Source organism: Bactrocera oleae, chromosome 4, assembly GCF_042242935.1.
Source record: "Bactrocera oleae isolate idBacOlea1 chromosome 4, idBacOlea1, whole genome shotgun sequence".
NCBI classification, from domain to species: Eukaryota; Metazoa; Arthropoda; class Insecta; order Diptera; family Tephritidae; genus Bactrocera; species Bactrocera oleae.
In genome coordinates, this window is record NC_091538.1 from 32,821,866 (window position 1) to 32,842,946 (window position 21,081).

The 21,081-nt window shown below is 34.3% G+C and overlaps 1 protein-coding gene across 3 annotated transcripts in view; it reads left to right on the forward strand.

Annotated features, from left to right (window-relative positions):
- sxc (O-linked N-acetylglucosamine (GlcNAc) transferase sxc) overlaps window positions 1-21,081 on the forward strand; it is a 171,312-nt gene that overhangs the window by 16,713 nt on the left and 133,518 nt on the right. For all 3 annotated transcript variants that reach the window (XM_036374824.2, XM_036374793.2, XM_036374752.2), the window contains exon 3: window positions 1,782-1,992. In XM_036374824.2, the coding sequence (XP_036230717.2) occupies window positions 1,782-1,992 (211 nt within the window). The remainder of the gene's footprint in view (window positions 1-1,781; window positions 1,993-21,081) is intronic.

Genomic DNA, 21,081 nt, shown 5'->3' on the forward strand with positions numbered 1-21,081 from the left:
AGAAGTTGTCTAATTTTTTTATGTTTTTAATTCAGAGTCGCCAATAATGCATTAAAAAATAATTGAAATTTGAACTAATTTTTATATTATTTTGTAATCTAAATACGGGATTGAAAAATAAAAAAGACAAAATTTAATCCCAAGATCAATAATTAAGAAATAGAAAAACTTCATAATAAACAATAAAATTTTCAGTTTTCATATCTAATTTTTGAACCCAACATCGGGATTAAAAAATGATAAGTTATTATTTAATGAAAATTTTTGAATTAAAAAAATCGCTGCTCTGCTTTAAAATAATAATAAATAAGTTTAAGGTTTCCACATGTGTAACGATTTGACTGGGGATATTGTGAAATTCGATCACAACAGAATGTTCACAAAATATATTTCAATTTCACAATATTACTCTATGATTTTGATCAGGAATACTAAATAAAACTATGTTCTTTACACTTTTTATTTTTCCACGGTTCTTAATGTTTGTTAAAATACTGGAAAATCTTAGAATCAAAAATTCTGAATTGCGGTTACGTGCAGCCGGCATTTTAGAACCATTGAAATTCTTAATAATTTGTAAATATTTCCACAACATTCCTTCTAACATCTTATTAAAGTGGAAAAAATAATGTGAAATCACGTGCGTTAAGGCTACCAAAATTAGACTTCACATTTGGCATTACCAGACTACAAATATATCATTATGTAGCAATTTTTAAATTTTATGAAAACTGTTAGTAAGGCTAGTTAAGGCATAAAGCATCGATAGTCAAAGAAAACAATCGATGGTGAGACGAAAATAAAACTATCAATACTATCGATAGTCTCATCGTTTGTTTTGCAGCTCTAATCTGCCATGTCCCTTTCGCATAAGGGGTTATATACAGTTAGAAGGCCGAAAAAAAGTGAATTTTGCAGAACTTTTTCTGAGAAAACTTTTAAATTTATGGATTTAAAAATGTATACACATGTTGTCTTTAAGCTATATTTAGTATTTATAGTAAAAATATTTATTTGGAAAAGAGCTACAGCTGATCTCTGAGAGCTCCTCTCAAAAAAGACGTTTTGCGATGACCAATATATCTCTGAACGAGATCATCTTAAATTTAAAAACCAAACAGGTTTCGTTAAAGTAAAGTTAAATCTAGTAATTAAACGAAGGAATAAGCAAAATAAAATTTTTTGACAAAATGGCGGAGACTAATCGGTTTAGCCGTTTCCGAGTAATGTTGGCCACCGACTTTGAAAACAACATTCTGAGAAAACGCGTTTAAAGTTTGGTCAGGAAGTCGCTGCCGCTAGGGCCTTGTACTTCCAAGCATTCTGAAACGCCTTTTCAATTTTGCGTCCAACTTCTAAAATATTCAGCGGAACGATGTGACATTTTCTGTGTGTATTCTTAATTAAATGTACATTAAAAAAAATATTTTTTTTTTTAAATCTATTTTTTGAAAATTCAAACTGTGTGTAACCCCATAAGTTATTGGCAGAAGATTTCCTACTTTTATTCACAATGTATTACGTTTTACTATGTACGTATCTGCGCAAAAACTTTTTAAAGTATTTCATGTGAATTAACGTATATTTTGAAGCCAGGCTTTGTTTGATATACAGCCGAAAGTGTTAGGGTATCAATTACTACGTCGGAGACATTTTTTAAAATATATCACAAAAGTTATTGAATATTTTAAAATGTATTTAATTTTTAATAAGGATTAAAACAAACTGTTTACTGAAATTAAAAAAAAAAATGCATTTAATTTAATTCTTCTTTATTTTAGGGTTGCTAGAGTTAGCACATCGAGAATACCAGGCTGTGGATTATGAAAACGCAGAGAAGCACTGTATGCAATTGTGGAGACAGGATAGCACGAATACAGGTGTTTTATTGCTACTTTCGTCAATTCATTTTCAGTGCCGACGTTTAGATAAATCTGCCCAGTTTTCAACTCTTGCAATAAAACAAAATCCTCTTTTGGCCGAAGCTTACAGGTAGGTGGTATATGCTTCATAACAAGGGGAGCAAAATAATAAAATCAAGTCAGGTTGATATTTATATTATATTATTATATCGGCCAATATGTAAGATATTTTAGCCAAATTAGGAGAACGTATAATGGGAAACTCCGGGTCAGTTACCATATGCTATATGTATAAATAAAATGCAAAATAACGTTACACCAATTTTCAATAGTTTACAGGAGAAGGAAAAAACTGCTAAAAGAAAATCATACATGATACGTTGTTTTGTATTTTGGTTATAACTAGGTTTTATATGATAGTAGAAGTTTCTAACTTTGTACATACACTGCGCGTCACGTGGTTAGCACACCTTCATCAGTATAACACAATTGCTTCTGATTTTTTATATTATTAACTTTCAGCTGCTTTATTGTTTTTGGTTTTTCTCATCTTTGAATGTACATTCACTGGTAAGGAAAACATGCTATAAGAATGTGCCGTTGTATGGTTTTTGATATTTTCTGTTCTTTTTAGTCGAAAAGTCTACTTTATATTTCCGTAATCAGGTTAGCACATGCAGTTTGATTTGCATTTATCTTCGGAGTTTGAATACGTATTGACACTAACCGATAAATATTATACCCGGACAATTACCCAAAACTTTCCAAAAACAAAACCAGAAATGCTGAAAGTTACATTATTAATACATTAGGATGTTATGAAGAAACCACAACCTGACAATTTCCGCTACATGTTTGTGGTCCTTGTCTTGTTGAAACCAAAATCCGATACTTAGACCACATTTGTCGGCACATTGCCTTAAATTGTTCTTTAAAGTATTCAAATTTGCATATTTGCCAATAGTAGATACAATACATTCAAAGTTTCTAACCTCACCAGCTGTCATACACCCATCGAAACAAAAAACAGCCGCACTCAATTTATTTTGTTATTTTTATACTCTCGCAACTTGTTGCTACAGAGTATAATAGTTTTGTTCACCTAACGGTTGTTTGTAACACCTAAATTTAATCGAGTAAGATATAGGGTTACATATATATATCCGGGTGACTGTCTATCCGCTCGTCCGTCTGTCCGTCTGTGCAAGCTGTAACTTGAGTAAAAACTTAGATATCTTTATGAAACTTGGTACACATATTTCTTGGTGCCGTAAGACGGTTGGTATTGCAGATGGGCTCCACAACAAAATACAAGACTCTTATTTGTTATACAGTATCACATTAGGAAGGGGCATCTGCAATTTAAAATTTTATTTAAAAGTGGGAATGTCCCGCCCCCTAATAAGTTTAATGTGCATATCTCCTATACCACTAAAGCTATAACAACAAAATTCACTGGGAACAAATGTTTTTAGTATCTCTATCGACGGTGGGAAAATGGGAGAAATCGGGTGACAACCCCGCCCACTCCCTAAAACCAGTATACCATTTGATTTTGCGAGACGTTGTCTATCCAATTTAGATCCGGATTATTTCCTGGCGAATCCAATAAAGTGTACCCAAATATTCCTTCAATTTTCCAATCTTGAATGTCAAAATTAACGAATTACCTTAAAAAAAAGAGCGGATGTGAAAAATCTTCATTGTGTAGCTTACAGAGCGAGCACGATGGCATGGTGCAGAACTATCATAAAGCAATGGGTTCGGATACTTCTCTGCATTCTCTGACCCTTTCACTATTAAAATTTATTCTAATTCGTACTTGGAAATAGATCACTATAAAATTATATAGAGGTAATGTTTCACAGAGGAAGAATGCAATTTTCTGCGAATCGTTCACTACATCTTTTGACAACCATCAGGTCCAATACGGTTAAAGTTCGACTTGTCAAAAAACATTACAGATGTCCACTTGGTTTGCGTCGAATTAATTTTTTATGTCTTTTACTCAAGGATATATGTAGTTTTTTACTAGCAATACGTTAAAGTTACCATGCTTTCTTCAAAATTCGTCTGGCGATGGAATCGCCTATGGCCTTTTACAATTTTTGCTGACCATCAAAGGTTACCTGGGTTGCAGTTATCCCAGCGTTTGCATTCAAACGAGGCACAATACTCCTCAATTCTCTTTGTGTCAGCTTAGGAAGACGTTGGCTTTGAAGGTGCGGCAACAAAAGTCCCGTTATCTATCATGTCTGTGTGGCATGATTAATTCCGTTAGCATCTTAGCTCATTGAGAATAATAGTATATATAAAAGTTTCAGTTATTTAGCGTAGACTTATGATGGCTAGTGTATAAAATTTTATTTAATTAATACACTAATGTTATTGACTTTAAATACGGTACTTCGTCTTCCTTTAATTATACTATTTGTATTTCTTGTTTGAATTAGGATTCAGTGAGCTGTTACTGTATGACCATTAAAAATGTTTCGAAAGAATTCCAAACTAAAAAATAAAGAATTCTAACAGCGATGGATGGCGATGGAATTAAAGACAAGAGCTGCGTCGGAAAGCGTGGTTATAAAAAAAACTAGATGTGTCTTGCATTAAAGTGAAATGAATAGGTGGTAGAAGGGCTCCCGCAAAACTCATAAAATGGCGTAGTAGATGGAATTTAATATCGGGCTTCCTTTACCTAAAAAGATAAGTGCACAACGTGCGAGAATATAAAAAAAAAAAAATTATGAAAATCAAATGGAAGAATTTAAGTCGACGGAAATAATATACATATGTTCTAGCTTAGATTTGAAGAAAGTTATAAATACTTCTTTTGATAAAAAAAAATTACCCTTTTTATACTCTCGGAACTTGTTGCTACAGAGTATAATAGCTTTGTTCACCTAACGGTTGTTTGTATCACCTAAAACTAATCGAGTTAGATATACATAACCCTGTATATATAAATGATCAGGATGAAGAGACGAGTTGAAATCCGGGTGACTGTCTGTCTGTCCGTCCGTGCAAGCTCTAACTTGAGTAAAAATCGAAATATCTTTATGAAACTTCGTAGAAATGTTTCTTGGTACCGTGAGACGGTTGGATTTGCAGATGGGCGTAATCGGACCACTGCCACGTCCACAAAACGCCATAAATCAAAAACAAATAAATTGCCATAACTAAGCTCTGCAATAAGATACAAGACTGTTATTTGGTACACAGGATTACATTAGGGAGAGGCACCTGCAGTTAATTTTTTTTTTTAAGTGGGTATGGTCCCGCCCCTAATAAGTTTAATGTGCATATCTCCTAAACCGCTAAAGCTATAATAACCAAATTCACTGGAAGCAAATGTTTTTAGCACCTCTATTGACGGTGTAAAAATCGGGTGACAAGCCCGCCCACTCCCCATATAACGGTCTGTTAAAAAATACTAAAAGCGCGATAAACCAAGCACTAAACACGCCAGAGACATTAAATTATACCTCTGGTATGTTATGAGATGACTATATAGAAACCGCGTTCAAAATTAGTCAGTGGGCGTGGCACCGCCCACTTTTAGGTGAAACCCCATATCTTAGGATCTGCTTAACCGATTTCAACAAAATTCGGTGCATAACGTTCGGACTATAACCACGCCTATTTCCCATATAACACCATTTTCAATTCCATCTGATTCTTTCACTTTTCACTATGCAAATCAAGCAACAATGATTATATCAGGGTAAAACTTTGCGTGAATACTACGTTTAAAGTATGCCACCTTGTGACCAATAACTGTCTAAATCGAACCAAAACTGTTCAAGCCCCTAAGTACTGAATATGTGGACCCCAGTGCCTATATTGACCTTCTACCGAAAATATCGGTCAATCCACAAAGAAATCTTAAACGAGTATACCATTTGCTTTGCGAGAGTATAAAATGTTCGGTTACATACGAACTTAGCACTTCTTTACTTGTTTACATTTAAAAATATGCATAGTATAACTTTAGCGTTTATGAGAATTGTACCAGATATTTATACTGTTTTTTATGGGGCATTCAAGATGGTAAACGGCGATGCAATGAACCGTCCCCATGACAGTCGGGCGCTGGGCTAAATCGCAATAAAGCTGTTCTAATAATGATAGAGTAGCTTTTTAAATTTGTTTTTTGCTTTCGGGTCATACCATGATGCCCGTATATTCGGTACATAGTACAATCGAACCATTTGTGCGCAATCGAACCATTCGGGTTCCTAGTGAATGGCCCACAATTATAGGCACCAATCCATCCGGATACTGCGATGTAGAAATTAATCATAAAGATTTTCATTTTATTGGAAGAAATTCGTAGAGTTGTCAATTCCAAAAAAAATCAAGTTAAACCTAAGCAAGCTTCGAATTGCTAAATTTGAAAACAAAAAAAACTTTCTATAATATAAATATATTGATAATTTTAACATTTATATCAGAAAAAAATGTAACTTTAATTATAGTTCTGAAATATTATTACAAAAAAAAACCTTTTTGCATTTATACAAAAAAAAATTTAATGACCTAAAAACGTATTACATCAAAAAAAGTATCCCAAATAAATATCGAATGGAGTGCCTATATTTAAGACATTCAATACATATACAAGATGTTTTAAATGAATCGAATGGAGAATAATTTTTATGAAATAAAAAAAAAAGTATAACCAAAACTCTATAAACATCATTCTTTTGTAAGTTTAAATCAACATTTTTTTCGCATTTTATCAGCTATGGTAAATGCCAAAATAATGACCACATGTCAAAATTTTAGACACGAAATTGTCGTATATGCCATTAAATGGCAATATTTACAAAAATAAGCGGAACTCGTATGTAAATATTGGACGACATATATGTACATTCCGTTGGTTGACTATTGTTGTAAATACATATGAAATTTAGAAGCAATACCCCTAAATAGCTAAATTGAAAAAGAGCAAAAAAAAAAATCGCTTGATTTTTGTAACAAAAGATAGTTTCGCTAAAAGGGGACGATATATCCCACCCACACGTATTGGGATTTTAAGTCCAATTTTCATGAAATCATGTATAACTTACATTATATCAGTGCTTAATGCTTCAAAGATAAATTTGTATATACCATAGACTCACTACTTTTCTCACAAAAAAAAACACTAATAGTGTGCACTTCGAAGCTTACACGTGCGCTATCATAAAAATGTGCCATCGAATTGACAAAATTTTGCCGTGGTTGTTGAATTTTTTGTCAACTTGCGTATAAGTACAACTTTACTGTTTATTTTTTTGGTTTACATTGTGAGATAGGCACTAACAGCTGTGTTTGGGATAGTTTACATTGGCGATCATTTCAAAAATACAATAACAAAAAAATACAGAAGTTTGAAAATTGTTGAAACATATTGTCTTTGTCCCGAAAGGGTTAAGATAGACTGAAAACTAATTGAACTGAGCGGCTACACTTCAGAAAGTTGTAACTCAAATATATTTGAAATATTCTTTTAAAATTTTAAAGACTATGAAAGTATGCAAAACCAAAAACAATTATTTTTTTGAATTTTCACACAAAGTGTGCCCCGTAGCAGTATCATTACAGTATTGAAACGAATATTGACATAATGACTAATTAATAACGATTTTTACTTACATATTAGGTTTTCAATATTTTACTTAGTTCTTAAGCTAGGTAAAATTTCTGCCTGTTGGATTCAACACTTGGGCAACAATAATTGTTAGTATTTAATTTTTAGATTCTTTAAAATTGTTGACATTAATTAAATATTATAGTGTAATTAAAATAGAATCTTAGTAATTTCGCTACGAACGTACAAATTACTTCAATTATCCTAAACTATAACTATAGCTACTTAACTATAGCAATGCAAAATTAAATTCATCGTTATTATCCATTATCAAGTATATTGGCTTCAGTAGCTTTCCACAAAATACAATCCTGTTATAATATCTCGCAAGCTAAATGACAACTATAATCCAGTAGCCTTCCGCAATGGGGATGTTAGTTTGTCCGTTAGTCGTTCTCATGGTTTGTTTGTTTGGAATACATGTACAATGTGATTACTTGTATGACTTGTTAAATGTGCTCGCAAAGGGATAGAAATAGCGGAATATTATAGATCGACCTCCACCGATTCATCCACTCTATACTTAAGCCACCAAAAAAAAATTAAAATTTAAAAGTAAAAGGAAAACTTACTTATTATTTTTTAAGCATAAAGAGTGATTCGTTTGTAATAACTGATCTCTTCAAATAATTTTATGGATTTATGAAAAAAATAGTAACAACTATTTAGGCAAAGGAATACTTAGTGCACATAATTAAAAACAATTAGGTAAATATATACCCCAAGAAAATTGGAGGAATATTCTATTTAAAAACATTAAAAGAACTTGATCATTCCCAGAACTAGCTAGAAAGTTTGTTTAAAATTGTGTAGCAATCACAAAACCTATATACCTATATATACACTTCTGCGGAGATAATAGCATTATTAGGAAAAAAAGTGCGAGAGTAGAAGTTTAATTGATTAAGCAGCTATAGAAGTTATAGAGAAAATCGAGAATACACTTCAAGCGCAAGTAAGACCCTATCAACCTGAATCCACGAAAGCCTTTGATCTGATTACAGATGCCAGCAATTTCGCTAGTGGGTACTGAAACAACACATACAACTTGTTGCTTTTGTATCGCAAACACTGAATGAAACATAACAAAATTACAGCACCAATGAAAATTAACTACTAGCCATTGTATGGGCTTAACAAAAACAGGCCACCAATCTTTAATCTATTATATTTCTAAAAAGAAGAAAATCAACAAACTAAAGGGATGGAAGAATTTGAATGGTCTATCTATCAAGACAAGAAATAAACACGACAATGCGTACTGAACAATTAGTACGCTCAGCAGAAAGTTTAGCTGTAGAACAATTTAAAAATATCAATATGAAAATGTCAAATGCCTATAAACTCTTCGCCACCTCATTATATTAATTCACAACGAAATTGTGTCACAAACCATTTTCCCAAATAGAACAGGAAATCTAATCCCTACTATATTTTCATATTATAAATGTGAATATAAATGTTCTTGCTACGTTTTCAAGCCGAAAGTACTTAACCGATCAAAATGGATCTTTGTACACATATTCCTAGTGGTATTGGAAAGAATATATACTAATTATAACTTTTTAAGAATTGTGAAAAAATTTGTTTTGGAAGAGCTTGTTTTATTGTTTGTAAAATAAATTTAAAAATTAAAACAAAACAAATTGTTTGCCAGATATGCTTGTTTGTCGAAAAATTTTGAAATTTAGCAAACAAAAAATACATTGAAAACGTGTTTGTATAAATCCGACAAAATTGGGTTTTTCCGGTTACCACCACCACGGAGATGATTAGCGCGATATAGTATTTGTGTACATGCTATATATTTAGTTGTTTGTTTTAAGGGATACAATGCAAGCAAATTCGCGGGTAAAAACAAACGAGAGCTGACTTCTAGTTTAAAAGTAGTTATTCGACAAAGAGTAACAAACGAATTAAGATTAGATAAACCATTTTTGTTTTTCACTTAAAAACGATATTAGCACTCTTTTTGCATGTAACATGTGTTTATTTTTAGAGATGTAGTTTTCAATGAGGAAATATGTTTTTTTTGAAGTTGGTCTTTTTGGCAGCTGTTTTTTGATTTCTACCCAGTTTAGTTTGCCCTTTCATAAAGAACAGACTTATTCCGGAACAATGTTTGCAAATCGTGCAAATTTATTACCAAAAAAATGGTTCGGTTCGCGCGTTGTATCCAATATTCAGTCGACATAATCGTCCAGCAGAGTCGGAACAACCATGGATCGGCTTCGCACCACGTTTATGTTCTCTAGTGGATAATGCGCATCCTCAGAGACGCCGTACAGTGCGCACCGAAGACGCTATTGCTGTTGTGGCTGTGCTGGGTACTGTGCAGAGTATCGCAGAAACCAGCAGAAAACCCAATTAGTACTGATCCCATCCACTTTATGGAAGATTTTGCGAAAGGATCTTGGTTTGCGGGTTTACAAAATCCAACATGTGCAAGAATTAAAACTGAAAGACCATCATGCGCGTCACACGTTCGGTTAAATGGGCCCAAAACGAAATGACCACCGATCCCGATATTCCAAAAAAAAATTTTGTTCAGCGATGAAGCTAGCTTTTTGTTGGATGGGTACATTAATAAACAATATTGAGCATTTGGAGGTATGATAATCCACAATTGTTGTTGAGACGCCGTTACATCCTAAAAAAAACACTGTTTGTTGTGCTATATGGACACATATTTCTTCAAAATGAAGCCGACCAAAATGTTACAGTCAATGGGGTACGCTATAAAGCCATGATTAAAGAGTTTTTCATACTTGAACTGAAAGATGTTGATGTATCCAATATTTGGTTCCAACAAGACCGCGCTACATACAATACTGCCAACGTAACAATCAATTTGTTAAGATAAAATCCCCGGTTAGTGTCGTGGGCCTTTGGTGCGGCCTGCAAGACCGTGGATTTAACACCGCTAGACTATTTATTGTGGAATTATAAGAAGTCATTTCTGTACGTAGATAAGCCCGAGACGATTCACACCTTGAAAGAGAATGTTTGGCGCCGTTCCCACGACAGTCGGGTCCACGTAACCGGAACGGACCCGGATTTTTATCCGACAAAGTACTAGTCCAAGAGCCAGTAAAGAATAAAAAAAATCTTCACTTTCAGTGATATCCTCTGAAATAAAAATTTACCTGATGATAGCTGATATGTAACTATTGATAAGTATATACGTCAGCTGGCTCTATCACGGTGGAAAAATCGTCAGCTGATACTTTGAAGGTCGTTACGTAGAAGTTAGCCAGAAGCATTTACTAACTATTTAAAGGCACCAGCTCACTAGGTTTCCCTCGACTTACTGCTAGCTGATTTATTTTATTTATCACAGAAATATATTTAAAATCAGCTCACAAATTTTCATGTGGGAGGAAATGACGTCTCTTTAATTATTCGGCATAGCACTCCAATATGAGTGTTCAAGTGAATCAAATATTTCGTATCAATATTTTTTAAATTTATTCGTATGTAATCAAATAATATTAGATATATTCCAATATAAAAAATATATTTATTATAAGAAAATTATGAAAATTATAATATGAATGACAATGTTTTCGCTTTGGCTTAAGTCACTATCATCTCTCTCTGATTCATTTTCCGAGTTGCTGTCGGAGCTGTCTGCTGTAATATTTTCATCGTCATCATCTGTATGAACAAAAAATCAGATGAAATCATATTTATTGTCAATTTCTTCCCAACCATAGTCTTCCGGATCATCAGAAGTTGGAACCTTCAATATAACATGCTCTTAAAAATTGCTGATATAGCTCTGATTTACAAGGTGGTAGAGAAGAGCCATCAATACCTTTTTTTTGGTAACTTGAATGTCTCAGTATCCGAAAATTGATATGTTTTTTCAAACAACGCTACTCTCGCCTTATTGACCTTTTTCAGACGATTAAATCCATACATATGGCAAACAAACTCTTGTATTTTCTCAAAAATATTGTCTCTATCCTCTAATGATTTTGACATTTAGACGAAACACTCGATGAAATCATTCGATTTAGCCATTATTGCAAAAGGACGTTTTTTTCCTTTTTGGAAAAAGGCCGTGTTAAAATCACACCCTGTGAATACCGGAAGTGCTGCGCTCAAATCAGATCCTAAAGATTCATATATTTGAGTAACGTTAATAAATCTTTGAGCTTTTCCAACTCCAACTTCCATGTAAATGTGGATATTTTCTGACATATTAGCCATGTTAGCTAACATAATTATTAATACGTCAGTGTCGGAACAACGAATTGTCACGTTCGCATCGATGTGGAAGTTTGCTAGCTCCATACCTCGTAGCTTGTGTTCTGTATCTTTTATTGATGGAAAAAGTGGTATGGTTTATAAGTGTAATTAGACACGTCTTCCTTTTTTTTTTAAGTATTCAACGAACATATCATTAAAAATTAAAAAAAAAACAGACTTCTTGGTTAATAATATTTTCAGTGACAAAATTTTCGACAATGCCATTCGGATTTTTCTTTCCCTTGTTGAAGCATCGATTCTCGCGAAGTAATATAATTATTTTTGCAATATTATGAAAAAATAACTCCTGATTTGGCGGTAAATTTTGAAGCTTTTCGATCATATCCATATCGTCGCTCTCAATTAGCACATTGTGTATGAAATCAAGCCCATTCGTAAATACTGATAATTTTTCTTCATGGCCTTTAATATTTTTCCGGGATTTTCCGCAAAAAAAACATGTGGAAGGACTGTCATCTACAGAGTTATCAGTACTTACATATTCATGGATATTTCCAGAAACTACTTCGGGTTCTGCAGCAAAATCGACGTCATCAGTAACAGGTAGATCCCAGTTATCCTCGCTTGGGTCGACGTTCTCACCAGGTAAAGCATTGCAGGTGATTCCACTTGTCCCTGCATGTGGATTTACATTTTCTTGTCTAAAAAATCAAAATTATTATTATTATGATAATATTTATCATTAATAATTACAATAACTACAATAATAATATTTTCAAATTTTAAAGTATAGTAATATACTACTAAATAATGTACAGCATTATATGATGCTTATAAAAATCAGAACCTAAAAAATAAAAGGAACAGGAGCTCGCAGCACATGCGTCTTCTGGTATTATTTTGCGATACTTCGGGGGCAAAGCCGTAAAGCGTCTTTAACACTCACTGTGGTACAGTTGAAAATTGTTTTTTTCTGTTGGAAGTACAGCCTCGTTTCCACTTAGATTATTATTTTTTCGAATGCTCAATACAGCACTGCACTCAATAAGATTTTCATCACTAAACGATTTAAAATTCGAAGCAGATTTTGTTTTTTTTTTGCAAAAAACGCAAAAAGGCGTTACATTAGACATGTTTATAGATTTTTCACAGATGTTCGTAGATGCTTCTAGAATATTATTTTCGTCCGACTACGTTTGCTTTTTCCTCACTGTGGCGCAGCTGACGGCTTTATGATACTATTGTCTGATGCATATCACCAATTATCTCTCGAGAAGAAATATTTAACCAAATTTGCACCTGGCTCTCGGACCCTACTGTCAACTCAGCAAAATTCTGCCGCTACAACAATATTGGAATATTCGGCGAGTTATTGCTGACATACGGCCCCATTTGCTGCAAAAAGTGGTCGAAAATTGTGCCTCTCCGCTGTAATATATTACTATTGGTCACTTGCCAGAAATCATTTTTTGTGATAAGAGTGGTAGAGTGAGTTATAGTCAATACCAAACTATGCCTAATGCTTTGAAGGTGACACGATTTATTTGGATAAATAATCTTAGATTTTATATATTACTTAAATAACTTTCTTATTTAATCATTTTTGATTTGAACGTAATTTAAGCATATTATGGCGAACACGAATGCCAGAACAAAACAGAATCGACGATAAATTCCTAGCAGTAAGTGACGCAGTTTTGTTAATAATCTACTATGTTACATAAAGACTGTCGGCTTGTGCAGCAGACAGAGTTTTAGTTAGCGTGTTGCAATTGAGATATAAGTAAGATGTTGTAAGATCGGATAATGAGTAATAAAGCATTAAGTTGTTGGAATTAAAAATAATGATAAGTTTATAGCCATTAAATAAATTATATTCCTAAGGAAATAATCATTTGAATATGACCAAGTTTAACGATCTGAAGTTTGCACAATTAAAAAAGAGCTATAGCAACATGGTTTGGCGCAAATGTCGCAAACGCAAATATCGGCGGAGGTGACTTCGCAAATGGCATAGGTGTCATCACAAATGTTGGCGCAGTTGGATGCGCGGCTGTCAATGCTGTTGAAAGAGCAGGATGTACGGATGTCACAATTGACGTAACTAATAGCAGAGTTGTCCCCACAGATTTCGGAAAAGCGGCATAAAATGAAAACTGAAGTGGATAAATTGAAAAATCGTCGCCGCGAGCTACAATTAAATCGACAAATTATGTCAACTGCCGCTGCCAATGTAAAAGTTCCGCTCCACGTTTGTAAGCTACAATTCGAAAAGATATCATCTACAAATAATTGGATCGTTGAAGATAAAGTAGCTCCATTGTTCGTTGCATGAAAAATATCTGCAGCAGAGATATGACAAACTATTTCAAACTAAGCATTAGAAAACGATATGATAGTGAGCACAGGAAGTATATCTTCCAAATCAAGTTGTAGAATCGCTGCCAGAAAGCCAATGAGTCTGCAGGAGTTTTCTAAAAATATTGAGAGGTTAGCTCATATAGCTAATTCACATAAATCCGTGAAGTTTATCGAAGACACGAAATTCGGATCTTCGGTAATGGAATACGAGCTAACATTACACGCTTTGCTGCGTTGGCATGTCCAAAATTGACGTTTGCGGAAATCGTTTCGTATGCTCGACATATGAAACTGTATCTCTGCTTAGCAATCGAACATTTAAGGCTCATAAAGTAGAAATAGAAGAACACAATTGGGGGAACCAATTACTTGGAAAAAATACACAATATGCAGAAAGCACTGGAAAAATCTACAGAAGCGCGTAAGAAAAATGATGATGTGGTTAAATGCTTCAACTGCAAAAAAAAGTGGCCATATTTCACGCAATTGTAACCAGTCCTATAATTTAGTTGAACGTAAACGAAGAGCTAAAGAAGATCAAGCAAATGTCAAATCCAGTCAATCGTTAAACTAAAGCGAGTCAGCCGAGAAGGGCACGGCTTGGCACCTGCATGCGTATGCCCTGTAATCTCCATTTCACAAATAAGCAGGAATACGAGTAATGTTACTGGATGAGTAGACGGTAAAAAGCGCATACTGACTGGATACAAGCACTTCACATTCCATTATTCGTTTTGATCTAGTTAATAAAGAAGTAATACCATTGGCTGGGGTGCAGCTGCGTACTGCAACTGGAGAAGGTACTCAAGTTATCGGAAAAGTATGGTGGGAGATAATAAGTAATTGGAAAGGCCGCCGTGGTACACAATTTTTAGTGACAAATATCGTTGACAAAGTCATAATTGGAGTAGCAAATCAAAGAATCAAAATTGACAAAATACTTGTATTATGGTAGTGCCACCTATGTTCGGATATGATAACAAATAGAACGTTAGACATAATAACAGAGAGCCAGCATATTCCAGCAAAATCAAAAGCAGTTATTTGTGCAGAAATATAATAAGACTATACCACAAAGAAGTTGTGGGTTGTTCAGGTCACAGAAGAATCTACACCATATTTACTTATAGGCAAAACCCTGGCTGTGACAAAACCAGATAAATGTATTCCAATAACTGTACTTATTGAGTTCAAGATTGAGGCCGTGATAAATTGCGAAATACGTCTTGAGGAAAATGCTATTGACGAAAACGGCATATCAAGCGAAATTAACGCATGTACCAAGGAACAAGATAGATCAAAATATGGCTAAACAACTCCTTCTCAGATACTCAACCATATTTGATAAAAACGATTCCAAACCTAGACGAACCAAAGTTGTGAAACATTTTATTAACATAGGTGTTGCAAGACCAATTCGCCAGACTTCTCGAAGCGTTCCACTAGCAAAACATAAAGCTGCAAGCCAGACCATATGTGGAATGAGCGAAAGCGGCATAATCGAACCATCAGTGAGTCCATGGAGTGCACCTGTCGTACTTGTGAAGAAGAAAGATGGGAACATGAGGTTTTGTGTGGACTATAGAAGGCTGAATGATGTCACGAAAACAGTTATCCACTACCTAGAGTCGATGACACTCTGGAGTCGTTATTAGGCACAAAATGGTTCTCAACACTTTATATAAAAAGTGGTTAGTGCCAATCGGAGCTAAATAAAGAAGACGGCTTTCAACGTTGGAGATAGTCTATGGCAATTTACCGTAATGCCTTTGCTACCATTTTCATAAGTATCTTTATGCCCAGCGATTTCGGATGACGACAGATCATGCAGCATTAAAATAACATTTACAATTCAGGAACCCAGAAGGACAGTTGGCACGGTGGATTGAGAGGCTCCAAAGTTACGACTTTTCTATAGAACATCACGCAATGGTCCAAGTGGACGAACCACTAAAACTTCATAGCTGTGGCAGAAACTGCGTATTCAACAGCATCCTAGAAGATGAGATGGGGAATATACATGCTTTAGAGAGATAGTGCACCAACATTATGAGCGATAAAATAAAAGCAAAATACGGCAAGGCAACGAACTTTGAGGGTTTTATTGAAGACGATTGGGTATTATATAACCCACAACGAAAGAAAGGGCTGTCTCCCAAATTACAGTGTAGTTGGGAAGGACCATACGAGGTAATGAAACGACTCAACGATTAAACCATTGGAAGACCTAGGAATAAAATGAAGTTAGTTCATCTGGAACGGCTTGCAGCGTTTGGTAGGAGGATCAGATTTATGTAGATGGCAGTGTGTCGCACGTGAATGCCAAAACAGACTGGAATCGGCGATATATTGCTGAAATCAACCAAACAGGAAAATTCGTAGTTGCCACAATGTTCGATAAGGGCTACCGGATTGTGCAGCAGACACAGTTCTAGTTAGAGTGTTGCCGTGTAAAGAGCAATTGATATATAAGTAAGAAGTTGTAAGCAGTGATCGGAATCGTACGATAATTATCGTACATATGCGATAGTTTCATGCCTACGTACGATGTACGATATGATATCATTATCGTACGCAGATTGTACGATAATTTTCATTATGATGCATTAAAAATGTATCTTATTTCTACCCTCGCAGACAATTGGGCGATATTTTTTTTTTTATAGGAAAAAAGAGGAGAAGGCGCGAGCTCTTGGCTCTTACTGCTAGCAAATATTTTTTTCGTCTTTTTGCTCACAAATCCATCTACTGGTTCGTTTAACGAACAAATAATATCGATGTTGTGGTTTGATTTCGATTATGTTCAGACTTCACAGACTTTGCATATTTTGTGTTCGAAAGTTTGCTGTTGTTCTTGTTATTGTATTGAGCTAACGTGCTCGCGTTCAAGATTTAAAATAGTAATTCGAAAAAAACTGTAACTGGAAGCTCAACGCGATTATGCTTCTATATTAAATGATTGTGTTTTTATATTAATGAGTAAGTATGTCAATCGAAAACTTTAATTCATAGGCTATAAACTATACATAAACTATCATTTTCACTATGTAGCTGTAAAGTGAAAAATGAGTTCTTTACGTGAAGATTCCGAAGAAATAAATAATACTGAACCAACTGATGTTGATTTGGACATTACACCTCCAAGAAAAATTGCAAAAATTAGCAATAAACATCGCCACCAAAAATTTAGAGACGCCTGGCTTCAACATGAAGATTATAAGCAATGGCTTAGTAAGGTGCCTGACGAACCGTACAAAGCTAAGTGTCACAAGTGCAATATTATAATAAATGCAGAGTTTACTGTCATTAAAAACCACATGGTTTCCGTTGAATAAGATTTATTTAATAATTATAGTCATTCTTTTTAAAAGTACGATAATTTCGTTTCATGTACGATAATTCTATGCTACTGGTACAATAGTCGCCTCACTTCAAGATGTGAGCACTGGTAAGCCCGAATAATGAGTAATAAAGCGTTAAGTTGTTGGAATAAGAAAAACAGATAAGTGTGTAATGATTAAGTTGGGAATGTTATTTAACAATCCAGTGATCAAACTTTAGAGTGATTTACAAGGTAGACGAATTATCAAGAAATCCCCTACAATAGTTTAAGCCATCCAGCCATGGCGAATACATGGGGTGAAAAATCTGCCATCGGTTATGAAAAACGTTAAGAGAATGTAAAGGAAAAATACATTTTTTATGATTCGAAGAATGCTACTTACCATAGACGTACGTACATAGCTTGTGACATTGCCTCGAGAAGAGCTATATATTGTTATTTAAAAAAAAAAAGTTACGAAGTGGATCCTAACGCGGCAAGTAAAAGTATATTTGTGTTACGGGTTTATAGTGGTTTTGCTGCCCTAGACATATACATATCTGTGCTTACTGCTGTGTAATATCTCGCTCTTAAATCTATATTTATACTCTTGCAACATGATGCTGCAGAGTATAATAGTATTGTGAACCTAACGGTTGTTTGTATCACCTAAAAATAATCGATAGATATGGGGTTATATAGAGACGAGTTGAAACCCGGGTGACTGTCTGTCCGTCCGTCTGTGCAAGTTGTAACTTGAGTAAAAATTGAGATATCGTAATGAAACTTTCTACACGTGTTCCTTGCCAAAAAAGTGAGGTCGACTTCGTAGATGGGCGTAATTGAACCACTGTCACGCCCACAAAAAGCCATTAATCGAAAACTTATAGAATGCCATAACTATGCAGTAAACGAAGATATAAAACTGTAATTTGGTACAGGGGATTGCAGTAGTAAGGGGCACCTGTGGGCTAAAAAAAATGGGCGTGGCCCCGCTCTCTAAACAGTTTAATGTACATATCTCAAACCACTAGAGCTACAATCATCAAATTCGTTTAGAACAAATTCTTTAAGAGCCGACATTGCGAAAATGGATAAAATCTTATTATAACCTTGCCGTCTTCCCAAATAACGGTTTTGCTTAAAAGTACTAAAAGCGCGATAAATCAATATCTAAATGCTTCAGAGACATAAAGTTTACACCCAAAATGGTACAAGCGGGCTTTATAGGAGCCGGTGTCAAATTTAGACAATGGGCGTGGCACCGCCCACATTTAGGTGAAAATCTATATCTCAGGACCTACTAGACCGATTTCAACCAAATTCGGTATGTAATATTATCCTGACATTCCTACATTACAGCGTGAAATTGAAATCAGACAAAAATCCCGCCTACTTGCCGTATAACACAATATTAAATTCCTTCTGACGTCACGTTCTAGTATACAAATTATGAACAATTAATGTATCCGAATAAAACTTTGCACAAACTATTTCATCCTACACTCAAAAATTACCGAAATTGGACCATACTATAAATTTTAAAGAATCCAAACCCCAAATATGCATGTGGACCTCAGTGCGTATGACGGACTTTTTGCAAAACTATCGGTCAATCTGTGAGATATAATATATAATTGAAATTCAAGAAAAATTTTTCTTTGATAATAGTATACCCTTGTGTTAAAAAGGGGTTGAATCTGATCAATACTTCTTTTAGCGCCCATATCCCTAATATAAAGATTATCGAACTTGACTTTATACCACATAAATCGGCCAATGTAGTAGTTATTTTAATGAAATTTAGAGAGCTTGTTTTTCTAATAACGGTGTATCTGTGTGACTAAAATGGATGAAATTGCCTCAGCCACTAAAAATTCACGATTTTGAAATGTCCGGTTGTCTTTACTCCATTTACACTCACACAATTAATCCAAATTCATAAAAGTTGAATTTTAATGATAAATCGACAAATAGTTTCACAAAAAAATGTCAGATAGAGAATTTCGACGTTTTGTTTAAAAAAAATTGTTTTATTTATATGTAGTCCAGTATTTTGTTAGGGACCTCTATTGTTCCATTTGTCCTTTAGAATTTACCACAATGTATCCTTATTCGACGGGTTTCTCGCCGCAATTGCTCTTTCAATAATCCCCCTTAGATTCTTTATAAGGTTTAGGACCGGGCTTTAGGCAGGCCACTCGAGATACTTAATGTGGTTCATTGCAACCCAGTCCATAACGACCCTGGAGCAGTACTCTGGTTAGTTATCCTGATGAAAATTCAAGCTAGTGTAAAGCAGCGACGTAAATTCGATTTTTAAAAGTTCTGCTGCTAGTAATTTTGCCTCAACTTATACTAGAATGAAATCATCCCCATACCATGACTGATGATCGACCATGTTCCACATTTTTTTTTTTGGACATCGTGTGTTTAATTCTTGTAGTGTTGGTCGCATGACAAAGGGTCTACCATCATACCTAAAGACATTAAACTTGGATTCATCACTCCAAACCACTAGATCCCAGAATTTTGAGTCATTTTCATGGTGCTCTCTGTCAAACTCTAGCCTTCGTATGATGTTCTTTTTTGATAATTTCGGTGTGCGTCGTGCAATTCACTCATGTGGGCCCTAATTTCACTTGACGCAAAAAAAAAGGATCCATCTTGCTCAGCCGTACCATTTGTCTATCATTATTAAATGTTGTATTATATCTATGTAGCCGATTTTCTATTGTCTTATGTTTCCTAAAATATTGCAAATCATTTTTTAACCCTTCCCCAAAAAAATTCAAATATTCCATTCCTCTCGCAATATTTTTGAATTTTTGTTGACATCCCCATATCATTCACATAGAGCTGAGCTCGTATTTTTGCCAGATCTTTAGAAAACTATTTAGGTATATAAATTAGTGAAGACAATACACTTTGTACTTTCTAAATTCTTGCTACATTGGCTTAATAATGTGAGCACACGCGACTAGACCAACTACGAAACAATTTAAATTTTTTTGTCAACGTCATTAAATATTTCTCTGAACATATTCTTAGCAATTTCGACACAGATAACTCAACCTTTTCATGTGAGCTTTATGATATTTACCTATATATTTATAAAATTGCTTGAAAATAAGTTATCAAGTATACCTGAGCAATGTCAACAATTAATGCAATCAGCCCTTCCATTTCTTTGCCTCCAATGATTTTAGTATAATTTTCACTGATGGGAAATAATAAAATTAAGTAAGTCTATGACCTTCAAAATAAGTTAATATGATACCAAATTTGGTTGTTATCATCCTATCATTTCGTCAAACAATGAAGTTGTACCTTACCTGAAGGTATTTAGCCGACTTTGATCCTGTAAGTTGCAAGAGTATAAAATGTTCGTTTATACCCGAACTTGGCGCTTCCTTACTTGTGTTTAAAAAATATCAAAAACATAAAACAAAATAACAAAATATTTATACAGTCAGTTTTGTTTTGAAAAATAAGGATACATCGAAGTAAACAAAGAGAGAAAAAATGTCGAACTATTTTCTAAATTATCCGAGAGTTTATCCAGATGATTGTGGAGATAGTCTAGCTTGATACCCATATTTGCACCTAGCAGTTACGGCTTAGAGCTAGGAAATTTTCGAGTAGCAGTACAAAACTTCCAAGATTCACTTTCCGGAACAACT